The sequence below is a fragment of the Papaver somniferum genome, unplaced genomic scaffold (genome assembly GCF_003573695.1).
Source record: "Papaver somniferum cultivar HN1 unplaced genomic scaffold, ASM357369v1 unplaced-scaffold_158, whole genome shotgun sequence".
NCBI classification, from domain to species: Eukaryota; Viridiplantae; Streptophyta; class Magnoliopsida; order Ranunculales; family Papaveraceae; genus Papaver; species Papaver somniferum.
In genome coordinates this window covers 920,171-934,369 of record NW_020625264.1, presented here as the reverse complement: position 1 = coordinate 934,369, position 14,199 = coordinate 920,171, and the positions used below count along the sequence as shown (strand labels likewise).

General features: G+C 36.8%; 2 protein-coding genes and 1 pseudogene across 2 annotated transcripts; all 3 read right to left on the bottom strand.

The window, feature by feature from the left end:
* Positions 1-1,991: 1,991 nt before the first annotated feature.
* On the bottom strand, positions 1,992-3,273 carry LOC113337058 (B3 domain-containing protein Os01g0234100-like). Its single transcript, XM_026582748.1, has 4 exons — positions 3,151-3,273; positions 2,745-3,057; positions 2,603-2,662; positions 1,992-2,503 (listed from the first exon to the last, which is right to left on the bottom strand). The coding sequence occupies exons 1-4, from the start codon at positions 3,271-3,273 to the stop codon at positions 1,992-1,994; spliced, it is 1,008 nt and encodes a 335-aa protein (XP_026438533.1).
* A 396-nt stretch (positions 3,274-3,669) lies between these two features.
* Positions 3,670-6,583, bottom strand: LOC113337300 (DNA repair protein RAD51 homolog 1-like). The gene is made up of 8 exons (XM_026583020.1): positions 6,424-6,583; positions 5,761-6,016; positions 5,572-5,678; positions 5,308-5,402; positions 5,108-5,223; positions 4,389-4,516; positions 4,141-4,262; positions 3,670-4,049 (listed from the first exon to the last, which is right to left on the bottom strand). The coding sequence occupies exons 1-8, from the start codon at positions 6,511-6,513 to the stop codon at positions 3,926-3,928; spliced, it is 1,038 nt and encodes a 345-aa protein (XP_026438805.1). The 5' UTR covers positions 6,514-6,583; the 3' UTR covers positions 3,670-3,925.
* Positions 6,584-7,473: 890 nt separating this feature from the next.
* LOC113337057 lies at positions 7,474-12,812 on the bottom strand (annotated as a pseudogene).
* Positions 12,813-14,199: the final 1,387 nt, after the last annotated feature.

Below are 14,199 nucleotides of genomic sequence, written 5' to 3'. Positions count from 1 at the left end.
CCTACCCAGTGCTTCATTAATCAGCGTTATAGTTGGACTTGTATTCTAATTCGTAATTGGTTTTATTATCGAGTAGCCTAAAAATGTTCGGTTTTCACCATACATTACTACAGGGAATTTTTGAAGGATAATTTATATATTACTCTTATATTGGATATTTTCATTCGTTTATGCTGCAAAATGCAGTAATGCAACTACGGTAACAAGAATCAGAGAAGGTTATGCTGAAAAATTCAGTTTTCCTTCACACAATTTGATGATTGTTTCATTTGGATTTGGTTGGTTTTCTTCCTTCACATAATCTTTCTTCTGCAGTATAACTGGTGCACAAAGTGGTGAACAGAAGAAGAAGAAATATGTTGATCTTGGTTGTATTATTGTCAGTAGGAAAAATATTTGTGTGGACTATTGGTACTATCCTTGCTGCTGCTTTTTTGACTGGTTTGATTGTGTTGATTGTTAAAACTGTTCCCAGACATCATCATCCTGAACCTCCACCGGATAATTATACTCAAGCTCTTCATAAAGTTGTCATGTTCTTCAATGCTCAGCGATGTAAGTATAATGAATTTTATACTCAAGCGCTTCATAAAGCTCTCATGTTCTTCAATGCTCAGCGATGTAAGTATAATAAATTGGGAAAATTGGGAAACTGCCCCAATTTGGACTGTAATCTTGGAAAACTGCCCCAACGTTAAAAAAAGTTGGAAAACTGTCCCACTGTTAGAAATCTCAGTTAACTCCGCGTGTGCGAGTTCTCACGTGCCAAAAAAGACAAAAATATCCCGAACCGCTAAGACAAAAAAAGTTGGAAAACTGACTGGCACTACAATTTCATCTCGATTGAACTCGAAATTCGGGGTATTTTTGTCTTTTTTGGCACGTGAGAACTCGCACACACGGAGTTAACTGAGATTTCTAACAGTGGAGCAGTTTTCCAACTTTTTTTTAACGTTGGGGCAGTTTCCCAATTTTCCCTAATAAATTTTGTATTTACATGGATTCGATTCCTTTTGTGGAAAAAGTTAGTATTAGATTAGCTTGAATTCGAGTTAGATCTCTACTAAATGTCATATTATATGCCTCTTTTGGTACAAATCAACCAATCATGTTTAGAACTTGCCGATTTTTGATAAGATATTGGAATTTTAGGTTTTAAGAATTGGATTGATTGGTTTCTTGTTGTTGTGTGATCTAATTTTATGTAATTTGATATTTGATCTAATTTTGCATTTTTTTCAAAATAACTGGTGCACAAAGTTGTGTTTCTTTTTTTTTTTTTTTTTTTTTTCAAATCTCATTATTTTTCGTTTCTGGTTCCTCGTGCAAAACAAGTGACTCAAGTGCAAGTAAATTCAATTTTGCTATAAATGTGGAAACTCGTGGACTCTTTGTAAGGGAGGCTGTTAGAGAGTCTGAAATTGCAGCACTGCAGATTAAGATCCTTATCCTACACCACTGTATTAGCTTACCCTGCGCTGCACTTCCAGACCAACTTAAACAAAAGAAAACAAACTTCATATTCATATCTATGAAATGAAAGAAACATTTCAGCGAGAGATCAATATAATACCTAAGCTTCTACAGCTTGATCAAGTTCTACAAGCGAGGTAATCCTTATATGGTACTAACGAAGTCATCCATCAATTGAGATGCTCAAAATTGGGAGAGGACAACAATTGGTTTGATAAATCAATCAAAATTTTGTTCATTCTTAATGTGGGTTTCTGATATACATCATCAATCAAAATTAATGATGGCAACTGATTTTCATGTTACTAATTCAATTTTTTGACAGTCAGCAGCACTAAATTTCTATATGCACAGCTACACAAGTTAGCTGTGAAACTGCATCAGTTCTGTAATCTACTAAATTTCTAAAACACAAAGGTTTACCATGTGGAGTCATTTCAAGTACTTTATCAAACATCAAACAGTCTTGCAATACAGGGAAGAAAAAGAAAGAAAGAAAGATCGAATAAACATGTAAGCTACGGATTGCATAATTCTGGATACATTTGCTGATATGGAAGCCTTATCAGTGCCTTTTCGGATAGTTTCTCAAGTTGGTTTAACCTTGGAAATACAACATCCACGCTCATGCCAAGCTTCTCAAAGGCTTCCAATTTATTTCTCCAGACAGCCACCTTACCATTGAAAGTGTCGCGAAGTTTGCAAGACCTGATGCCATGAACAATTTCCACAGTCTCGATAATCATACCCGCAACTAATTTACCATTGTTGCCGGGACAAAGATTTGCATGAAGGAATGAGTTATGGGTGCAGCATAGATTGTAATATTTCTCCAGTACATCCTCCGGAAATTTAGAATCTCCAACCAAATCCTTAACGATTTTCGTGAAACTCTCAAAATCTCCAACCACTGAATTTACCACATTAACATTGTCATCAGGTTGCTGCTGACTTCCATTTTCATCCCGAATAACAGCTGAACGAACACGCCTTTGCGTTTCGCTGCAGGATTTTCCTCCGGCTTCAGATTCTTACCAGCATGGCAAAACAATGCGCTTTAAGTAAACTACATTACCAATACAATTTCATTTTCAACAGCAAGATTTTTCATTCGACTTAAAATTCTTACCTACACTTTGGCGCTTTGCGACAGGTTTTCTCCCCCGCTTCAAATTCTTACTGGCATCGCCTAATTTAAACATCGCACAACAATTTAATGCACTGCACAAACTGAAAAACCGAATGCAATAAAGTCTGACAAAAAAAAATACCTTGAGTTCTTCTCTGCGCTCGCGCTTTCAGTTGCAGAAGGGTTAGACCATCATCAATGTCTGCTTCGCCATCAGTGTCTGGTACACCATTTCCCTTAAAAATGAAAACCTTAAATTTCATAAGGTCAACCAGTTGGAACAGCACTGCATCTCCCATTCTTAATTTGTGATCCACAACAAACTTTTTCCATCCGCCGGAAAGTCCTTTTGGAGGAATGTAATTTACTTTATAGTTTTTGCCTTCCTGATCCTCTAATGTCATCACAATTTTATGTTTTGACATAAAAGGTCTGGCAAACTCAGTCGGAACCCCCTGTTAACAAACAAAAACATAAAATAATCAACACGAGAAGAACATTCAGATTTAGAGATGATAACATGACAGATTAGATTAGATTAGACTTACTAGCCAAAAACCTCCACCAACTTGTGATTTGAGCATGACTATGATCAGACTTGGTATCATAGGATCTAGAGTGGATTGAATCTCTTCTGCTTGCTTTTTCGCTGATAATTTAGCTTCACCCATGTCGATCAGACGTCTCTCTCTGGTTTAATTTTCTGGATCTACAAGCTAATAGTACATCTAGGGTTTTTTTTTTTGGGTCTGAAATATATAATACTGGATTGTCAAAAACTAACCGTTTGAGAGTTGTATTATGCAGCAAAAAAATTGCCTTATTTTTGTTTGCACGACATCCTGGAATTTCTGGCCATTCACCATTTTCCCACTATCTTCGTGTGCCATATTTCTGGCACTTTTTCACATTTATTTTTATTTCTTTTTTTGATTTTGTATTTGAAAATGTGAAAGTCAAAACTGGAAGTATATTATTTTTCCTCGGGTATTAAAAGGAAATGACTGGAAGTATATTTTTTTCCTACCTAGCTAATATGTTACTCTACAGGAATTCATGATGCTGGGAATGCAAAATTTTCATAACATATAAGCTCAGTTTTTATACAAGGACGACTAGACGATATGAAGAAACAAAAAAGATCAATGTAAAACACAGACCGGTAACAGGACAATTGTGTCTGACTATACATTGAATAACTACCCCTGCACAAACTAAATTCCAGATATACAACTTGTTGGATTTTTCGGACTAGGTAGTAAGTGCAATTGCCCGACTTGGTGGAGTAAGAAAGAGATAATGGTGTTATAAATGGCCAGTCAGTCAGTCCTTGACGTCAGTGACACCTTCTGCAGATATCTGAAACCGTGCTTCAGCTTCAGCTAAACATGGAGAGCTGATTACTTTACAGATACGCTCCTCTGCCCTTCCCTTGCGCAATGCTAATCTGAAATATAATTTTTGTTAGCATCTATACAGTATTGTTAACCGAACAAAATGCAGTTGAAGGATATAGAGACTCGTCATAAAAAACAAACCTTGTAGTAGAAGCATGAGCCATGATGTTTCCACCAATAGGTTTAATTTGTGGCCCAGCAAACATAGCAGAACCGTCAACTTGCGCAACAACTTGGTTGGTAATTACAACAGCAACACCGAACTACAACAACAACACAGCAGCAAACCCCAATGATAACAGTTAAGAGAATATCTTTCAAATACTAAACAGAGCAGTCCCCTGTAAAAGAAGGATATATTTTTATGTGGAGTTGCAGTAATAGGTTACCTCATCAGCCAACTTCTGTAGGCTCCTTAAAAACTTCGCTAGATGCATTTGCCTAGCTGACAGTTCTCCTCTTCCAGAGAAATCTGTCCTATAAAGAGCTGTAGCACTATCCACAATCACAAGGGCAACCTGTGTCCCATAAAAAATCCGTAAAGATATTACATAATTCAGTCAGTTCAACTCATCCAGAATGGCTCAAATAAAACTATACGCACATTACAGGATAAAGTACCAGTTAATGCAGTACACCTAAGACACTAAATTTACTATCTTGTCTAACGAGCATAATAATGTAGGATAATTAGTTCGGCTCAAGAAACTTGGTTTATCCTAGGTTTGTGATGTTATCAGCCATGCACCCAGCAAAAAATCCATTAACATATTACATAAGTCTGTCAGTTCAACTCATCCAGAATACCCAAATGAAATCATACGCACATTCAACAGAATAAACTACCAGTTAATGCAGGACACCTAAGACACTAAGCTTACTATTTTATCTAATGAGCACAATAATATAGGATAATTAGTTCGGCTCAAGAAACTTGGTTTAAACTACTACATTTTTGTGTTACCAGATATGCACCCCAACAAAATCCATCAAGTTTATTTCTCACCCTAATTTGGCTCAAGTGCGAAGCCTGAAAGATTCCAAATGTTGTTCTAGGCCATTGTGTAGAAAAATCATGAGAAAGCGCTTCTAATCAAAAGAGTATCATACCTTGTCTCTACCATCATAGAAGCTGCTTCAAGAAGAAGTCTTGACTGATGATCTGTGTTATAAGCTCTAGCATAGGCCACATTCTCCAAAACATCAGCACCATTCAGTCCGAACCTGCAAGCGTCAGCAATTCAGCATAACTAAGCCATGGTATATGTTAAAGCTATGATGTCCAAAAAAATAAGCTTCATATAATACCTCTCCGCAATCTGTAAGAGTCTTTGTGGCCTGAAAGTCCCCTCGGCGTCAATGTACATTGCTTTTCCTTCACCACCCCCTTGATCCAATGGAAGCTGAAATGTATTCATGTATCGCAAATACAAATGACTGGATTAATAAGCTTTGAAGAAAAAAAAAATCTTTATAAACTACTCTAGTTCATTTATTAATCAGCTCAGGGTTCTCTAGCCAGTAATAAAGCTCTAGATGAACTACATTTTAAACGAACAATGTAATGAAAACAAAGTAAAATCTTATTTGACAAGTGACGCATAAAGTGTGACATAGCTGAGTCTTTCCAGAGTGGAATTCACCATACAATTCAGTAATAGAACCAGTCTCAATCCCTCCTGTTAGATGCTTAACAGTGTAAGTTTTCAAAGAAAATATCAAAACACAACAATCTATATAGCCGTAATCTACTAGTATTACCTTCTAAAACTTTATCAAGTTCTCTTGATCCTGATGTTATCTGAATGATCTCTTGCCTTTGTGCATGAAGCTGACTAGCACTAGTAAAACCCAATGGAACAAGCTTAGTCGCTGCTTCGGTGATCTTATCAACTTTAGCATCACTAATTCCTTTGATTAGAAGTAATTCTTTCCGAGGAGAGTATGCAACAGCTTCAACTGTGCATAGACCAGCATCTTTCAGCTTCTTTACATCAACTGAAGCTATCCCAGACGCCTTCAAAACAACCCCAATTAGTGAAACCCTAAAGAAACCTCAGTTTTTCAAGAAAATCCCCCAAATTACTCAAAACCTAAAGAATCAGAAAGATGAATTTTTTCTTTAAAATCCCCAAAATCAAAGAAAACTCTTTGTTAGGAATCAAATCAAAACCCTAATTTCAAAATCAATAATATAATTCTCACCAAAAGCCATAAAATCTCGAACATCCCCAAATACCCGCACAAAAATGACACCCCCAGTGTCCAAAACTTCAAGAAAATCCCCAAATTCGAATATCGTAATTGAGAAACAAACTAAAACCCAGTGTGTAAATGATAATTAAACATAAGAAAAACAAAATTGTATTGATAAAAGTAAAGAAAATCAACTTAGGGTTTTGAGAGCGAATCGAAGGAAATTACCTGAAGCTGTTCAACAGGGAAAGGGCCGTGAATAATCTCTTCTTCTCCGATGTTTTCTTCAACCATGTTCCTGTTCTTCTGCTGCTCCATCTCTCAAAAATCAAAACCTCAGACGAATCGAAGAACGTCTATCTACTACTACTTCTTCTTCTTAGTCAATGGAGAGTCTCTCTGTGAGTGAGAAGCGCCAAAATGGGTTGGTTTTAAAAGAGAAGAAACTCACAAAAAGCTTCTTCCGAAAGGTTCACCAAAAACCAAATTTTTCGAATTCCCCAAAATGACCTTCTTGAGGATGTTTCAGCCCAACTTTTGCACACCCAAATTTCCGATAAAACCCAACATGCAGGTGGTATGTGGATCATTCTGTGCAAATTTTCTAAAGCGTGTCCATGTGACATTAAAGATGAATTGGACACAATCCTCAACTAGTTGGAGTTTTGAGAAACAACGTATACAAATGCTCGTATTCTAATCCTTCACTAATTGAAAGTATAATTTTTCTTAGAACAGAGATGGTATCATATAAATATAATAACAGTGAAACAGGATACTAATGCATTTAATAGAATTGATTATAAATATAAACGTATCCTGAAATCATGAGAGGTTGAGCCCAGGATACTAAATTTTTCATTCTGTTATAACGTATACAACAACTTCATGATTTTGCCGCCCCTTGGATATATCGGTAGCTCTTTCCTGTTCGGTATTGATTTCCATAAATTAAACTGATAAGTTTGCTGGTCGTTTTGCATTCTCGCTGTAGTTGTTAATATCTTTTGATTACAAAAGAAATATGAATAACTTTGTAATTCAATGCAAAATGATATTATTTTGGTTACTTGGTCCAGCAAACTTAGTCCGATCACATAGTGTATAAAAATCCGGCGATCACGTGTTGACCGGCTTCGAAGAGTTTGAGCAAGTCTTAACCGGCTCTAATAGCAAGACAAATTCTATCATCAGAACATTAGCAACGTATACAACGTTGACAGACTTCCACCAAGCTTTCATGGCTGAGTTCCGTGATTGAGGAGTTCTCTCTCCCACCCCATAAACTCCTCAATCACGGAACTCAGCCATGAAAGCTTGGTGGAAGTCTGTCAACCGTGTGATGATAGCTGGGATCTTTTCCTCTTGAGGTAGAATTGTGCATCTAATGTGCCATGTGCCGGGAACCTATAACATAGAAAAGAAACAGAACAAACAGAAAGTATCAACTAATATGTCCGTGACAAAGATGAATAATACGTGTAAAGTTGCTATGTATCAAATGGCAGAAGAGATAAAAGTCTCACCTGTCCAAAGCCAGATCCAGGTACTACAACAATACCAGTAGCTTCTAGGAGGCGCTTTGCATAAAATGCATCCGGGCTGTCTTTGCGTCTTCAGCAGCCTTGATTGCTTTCTGAGGGAGTTGAATACGTGGGAACAAATACATCGCTCCTTCAGCCTTGTTGCATGTAACACCTTCTAACTTGTTGAACGCGTCTCCTAGTGCCTACGAGTTCATTCAAGAATATCAAGAATATAAGTAAATACATTTTTGTACAACTGACTTATAATATTCAATCGATAACATATGATTCATCTGTTAACCAACCTTGGCACGCCTTGCTAGAGAAGATAAAATTCCATTTTTCTCGGCAGAATAAGATTCAAAGGATTCATCCCCAACCTGTACAGAATTTGATTCGTTAATTACGTTCCTTGAACACCCAAGCGGAAAATATTAAAACATTCCGGTATAGATGATGAATAATTTAAGTTTCTAAGAACATTTCAAAATACGTAAACCAAAATACTAGGATGCGGGGATGCTAAGTTAAATAAAGCAGCAAGGAAAGAGGGTCACACCTTTGGTGGGTTCATCACAAGACTTGTAAGAATTTGTCCAGAGATGTTTGAACAAAGATTTACTGATGCAACCTTATAAATCTGTTGTCTCACTTCAGGACTGAAGCCAGTAACCTCCATATAACCACCTCTCTTTCCGCACTCGCCGTGATAACCTGGCATGTAAACAAGAGTTTTCAGTTCTGGAACTTCAATTATTTCATTTTCTTTTCCGATTTATAACATTAGAGACCACATACCTTTAGAAACTGACTGGAAAGATACTAATGAGATGTCCTTCTCGCCATATCCCATTGACCTGGCAACCTTCTTGAATGAGTGGAAACTCTTGTCCTCAACATAAACATTTTCTTGGTAGACCTGTAAAAATCTCAAGTTAGCAAGCCACTTACGAACTGCTATCTTTCTAATGCCCAGTTAGGGTTGGAATTTATAATGAATAAACAGTTTAATTGATTCGAAAGTTGAAACTATGAAGTAGAGCTAACTTCATATTCTTAGGGAACTTAGGCAAATCATTTCGTACAAGATTCTAGGTGCTAGTTCAATTCCAACGTTGAGTATTTTCTAATGAATTAATAAGTTCAAGTGATAGAATCCATTTAGCATAAGAAGGCACCTAAGTCCTACTAAATAGTTACCTCATCTGCGAGAAGAACCAAATTTTCCTTCTTACAGAATTCCACAATTGCCCGCTGGTTTTCCTCTGCGAGAACCTACAAGGATGCAACGATATCTTTAAGAAACTTGTGGCAAACGTCAGCGAAATGTGTAAAGGCAGAACAAGTTCTCAAAAAGTTTTCTGCATGGGTTAACTTAAAAGAGCTAATTGCATGGAAAGCAATTGATTGCTGTTGTTATACCTGGCCAGTTGGATTGCCTGGATTTATCACTACCAAGGATCTAACAGTGATGCCTTTTGATTTGGCATCTTCCAACTGTTTCTTAAGTTCAGAAACTTCCAATCCCCAACCGGTAGCCTCATCAAGATAGTAAGGTACCTGCAAAAAAATAAATTACACCATCACTAATTTATCATAAGACTATTACTAGACAGTCTAACATTATGTTTTCATACTAAAACACACGTCTCGACTTTCTGAGTACTTTAATACTTCAACGTTTAAAGAAGATTATCCTATGACGTGGGTGGAGAAACATACAAGAGAACCACCGTGCAGAGCAATTGAGGCAGAGTACAAAGGGTACTGAGGGATGGGGCAAAGAACACCATCTTTCTCTGAGCTGATCAATAATTGCATCATCATATGAACCTGAGATACACACATACGGAACAAATATAAGATTTTCTGTTACTCCAGATTTTTTTAATACATTTAGGAGAGGTAAGATCGTGTATTAACTGCAGGGCTTGCACCATCAGTGAGAAATATGTCATTTGGATCGGCAGGAAAACCATCCCGAGCAGCAATTCCAGCTGCCACCGCATCACGTAAGCACTTAACACCCTGATATTGCAGAAGCAAGAAATAAGAACCATGTCAATAGAACAATCTAACCTAGTTCAATAGAGAACAAGTAATGTTTTTTTCTGTATTTAACCATGTCTAGATGTATAAGTAGAAGACGATGAGATCAACTTTCTTGCGCGTTCCGCCACGAATCTCCGCATCGTCTCTTTCCTCTTTCCTGAAATATGAGGTCAGATATTTTTAACTGAGAACCGACACGTTACGGTTTATTCCCCACAACACATAAACCGAGGAAGGAAATTTCCTTTCTGATTTTGACTTATTGACTTTTTTACAGTAGTGGGGAAGAAGGTGGACTGGAGATAAGATGCTACTTTCTGTATTAAAAACAAACCGGAACTGATCTGCCCGGCACGTGTTATATGTACTTGATTGTATGTAACAGTACAGTGTACAATACAAGTAACCAAAATTGTGTCAGTCAGTCTGTCGGTGGGCACGATAAATGGGACTTCTTGTAACGGAATACATTTACATAGTTGGCTCAGCGTGACTCATCGATCTGGTTCTAGTAAAGGTCACGAGATTCTTGTTACCGATGGCAATTTGGCCGCCCAAACTCATCCTCATGGGGACCCGTTCCTATGGGTTAGGGTTTTATCCGTATAAATGGAAACGGGACGGGATACGAGGAATCCCCGAAAGTAGTGATGCGGGGATGGGGTAGGATTGGGATTCAAGGTCCCCATCCCATAGCCGCCCAATATCATAACCTATTATATCTGAACGGGGAACTTTTTTGGAAGATAACGAAGAAGATCATGATGAAATGATTAATATGGAGGAAGATAGTCAATGACGAGGAACTAAGAAGTAAAAGGAACCATAATACTTAATTGTGGATCAATGGTTTCCTTTATTTTACAGTTTTAGTTGATTATTATAAACTTAGAATTTAAAAATGCATTAGTTAGGTTATTATTGTGGTTTGGACCATATAATTACTTTTAAATTATTATTATTTACAAAATTTTAAATATTTATTGTAATATTTGTAAGATGGGTTGTGGTTGTTAAGTGTGACACAACTTTCTTTTAACCAATGTGCTTATTCATATATCTCCTTCTCTATAAGCTTTGCTTTGGATTCTAATATTTGAGTATTTTTTTTGAAACCCATTATAAGGGCTTCGAGAAAAAGTTTTGAGGATCACAAAATGATAAAATATGGGTTTCCAAATAGTAACCAACAAAACCCCTTATCCAACTATTTTATGTGTTGGCTAAAATGTCCAATATGAATTGATTTATACTTAGTTTTTGAAAATCAAAATATCAAGATAAGTGAAGGAAGAAGAAAAAGTTTGAGAAAAACCTAGAAAATTAGGTTTTCTCAATCCAAATGAGTGGCTCGAGTAAGATAAGTGAGGTATGTGAATCCTCATCTACCAAATCAAACAAAAATCCTTCAATTCGTGTAGATAATCAAGAATTTCTAACCCAACCACAACCTCAACCTATACATGAAGAATATGAACACTATTATGAATTTGAAGAACCCAAAGAAGGTGAATATCAAGAACCAAATGCTCTAAGGAATGAGGCATACCTCTAACTTAACTCCAATAACAATTTTTTTTGCTATTAATCGCATGAAGTACGTAGAAAGTTGGGTTTTTTTGTTTTTTGAAAACCCCCAAATCTGAACCGTAAGAACATACGGTTTGGATACATTATCGACCCAACCGTATGAAAGAGATACTGTATGGAATATTCAAACTTTCCAATCGTAAAACACGGTACGGTTTGAAAAATTCACCTTTCCAAACCGTATGGTACTTTGAATCCACAACGTGCGGTCGGAAACGATGAACACTATAAACCGTAATTGCATGAATGCATTTAATGATATTCATGCATATATGGTTTTTTTTTCCAAACCGTAGGCTATCACAGGGTAACTTACGATGGGAATTTCCCACCGTATATTGGCATACGATTTGCTTTCCAAACCGTATGTATATGTTTTCAGATGCATGTTTTGTTTATCCTTTGAAATATTTTTCATATTTATAGCTCGATCTTCAACCTGAACCAGTGGAAGATCAACCTGCAGCTATGGATATTTTGTTCGAAGATACAATTTCTAATTATGCTAACAACTTTGAATGGGAAGATAAAAATGATGCAAAAAGTGGGATCAAGAACAAGGGTTGAAGAAAATGTGTATCATAGTCCAAAATAAACAATTTAAAAAATACAACTTTCAAATGGTTTGCGAGTCTAGTGGAAAATACGAGAGTCATCAAAGAAAAGGTTATGAGTATCAACCAAAGACCTCGAGGAAAAAGAAAAGGTTATGAGTATCAACCAAAGTTCCTCCTCATGCTGAACCAGGTTGAAGATACGTAGTGCAGTAGGGAAAGGATCCATAGTCAGTATTTGACTGCGAATATTGGAAAACCTGTCGTGCAGACCCTACAAGAACTCCATGGCACGCTCTCTTTCGAGCCTTTCAATCATGTGCTTGCCAGCACCACAAATACAAGCTTCCGTAGAAGCGACCAGGGAATCATACTGATCCCAAAGCGTCTTGATGTTTGTATAATAGAGTGAAACATGAATGGATTCCTGTTTGATGGAAGCAATGGAAGACTTTAAACGGAAAAGGATCGGAGCATTGGAAACACAGAACCTCACCTGCAAGTCTTTCCAGACAGCGTGAGAGTTGAGGGCATATAAGCAGCTAGCCATGATGTCTGGTTGGCACGAGTTGAGAATCCAACTACCTACAAGATCGTCACACCTTTTCAAGCATTGAAACTGCAACTCATCCTTTGGAGGAGGGAGAGATCCATCAACGAAACCGAGCTTGCCCTTAGTAGTCAGAGATTTTGTTATTCCCCTAACCCAGAAACCATAATTATCCCCTTGCAAAAGAGGAGAAGATAACATTGTTGCAGGATTATCAATGGGATGAATTATGTAAGGGTCTAGGGTTCTAGGATTCCCTGAAGAATTGATTTGGGTTTCATTGTTTTGTGGAGGATTGTAGTTGTGAACTGGCGAGTTTGGGGACGATTGATCTGATTCAGGCATAGTGAAAGAAGAAGAAAAAAAAAACTAGATAAAAGATAATATGACAGAGATAAAGCGGAAGATTAGAGATTAAGGTTCCTAGGATCTATAAGAATACCATCTTAAACTACAAGATTTCTATGTAGAATAGTCACACACTATAGTGTCGTCTGTTTCTTTTCATTGGGTATTTATATGAGTACAAATATAGAGAATATCTCAAGGAATCATTCCTCGTATGACTGCACAGGACTGGGACGTTGTTGAAGACTTGCGCTGCTGGTTGGTGTACCACTGTTGTGGCACATCATATGTACATGTCCAATACAAGAGAACAATAATGTTTATAGGCTACCAGCATAACAAGAAGATCCCTGGAAAAATATTACGTAAGGAAACCCTAGAATGCCAAATCCAATTTATGTTTATCTTATAACGGGATACAGTAATGACAATGGAATTTAAAAACCCTATAATGCCCCTTGAAATATATTATTGACAAGGACAATCGCATTCACTCACGTCAACATGGGATGAATCCTACTGTAAGTAACAAGGATCGAGGAAGTAGGTTTTCAAAATTTCTGCATAGCAGAACCAATAATGCTGTTACGATCAGATTTATCTGAAACATTTAAATTTCATTCCAACGGTAGCAAAGGAAGTAATTTTTAGAATTAGAAATACTCTATTTCAGCAGTAGTTAATCACCTTTACATAACTGCGAGTTGTTGGATATTCTCAAAACATATGCATTATGAAATTGAAAACCTAATTCAATAGCCACCATTGATGCTTCTTGAAGGTGTATGTTGGTGATGAACAGACATGAAACCCCTTATGAATAACATTAAATTTTCTCTTGAAGTCACATCAAAAACTTATTGTTTTCTTCTTTTGTATTAGGATCATCAGAATCTTAAACAATTCCTTCATGGAAACAATCCTTTGAATTTGATTAACCTGAAGACATAATTCATTAACCTGTTGCACTCGCCAATTTATTTGGGAAGGTCCAATTACTGTCTAAAAGTATTAGCAAACACGACTACTTAGCCAGGCTAACATTAGAAAAATATACGGCATCTAGGGCCTACTGTTTTATTATGAGAAAAATACTTGTTCCGTGACCATTTTATGGATAATAAGTTATAAAAATTGTGTCACAGACAACGATTTCTTAGTAGTTGGAAACGTATGGCAGAAAAAAGAAATAGAGTGTCTGTCTTCTTGAGTATTTTGTATGCTGTTTGGAGTTAAGGGCGGGGAGTGAAGAGGGACGAGTTCTCTTTGTTTTGTGCTGCACTTGACAAGCGTCTTTCCTTTTGCCAAAAATCCCAATGAGTCATTTGTTATTGCTAGCAACTTCTTACTTTGTTTCTGAACTGTATCACATGACTCTGTAACT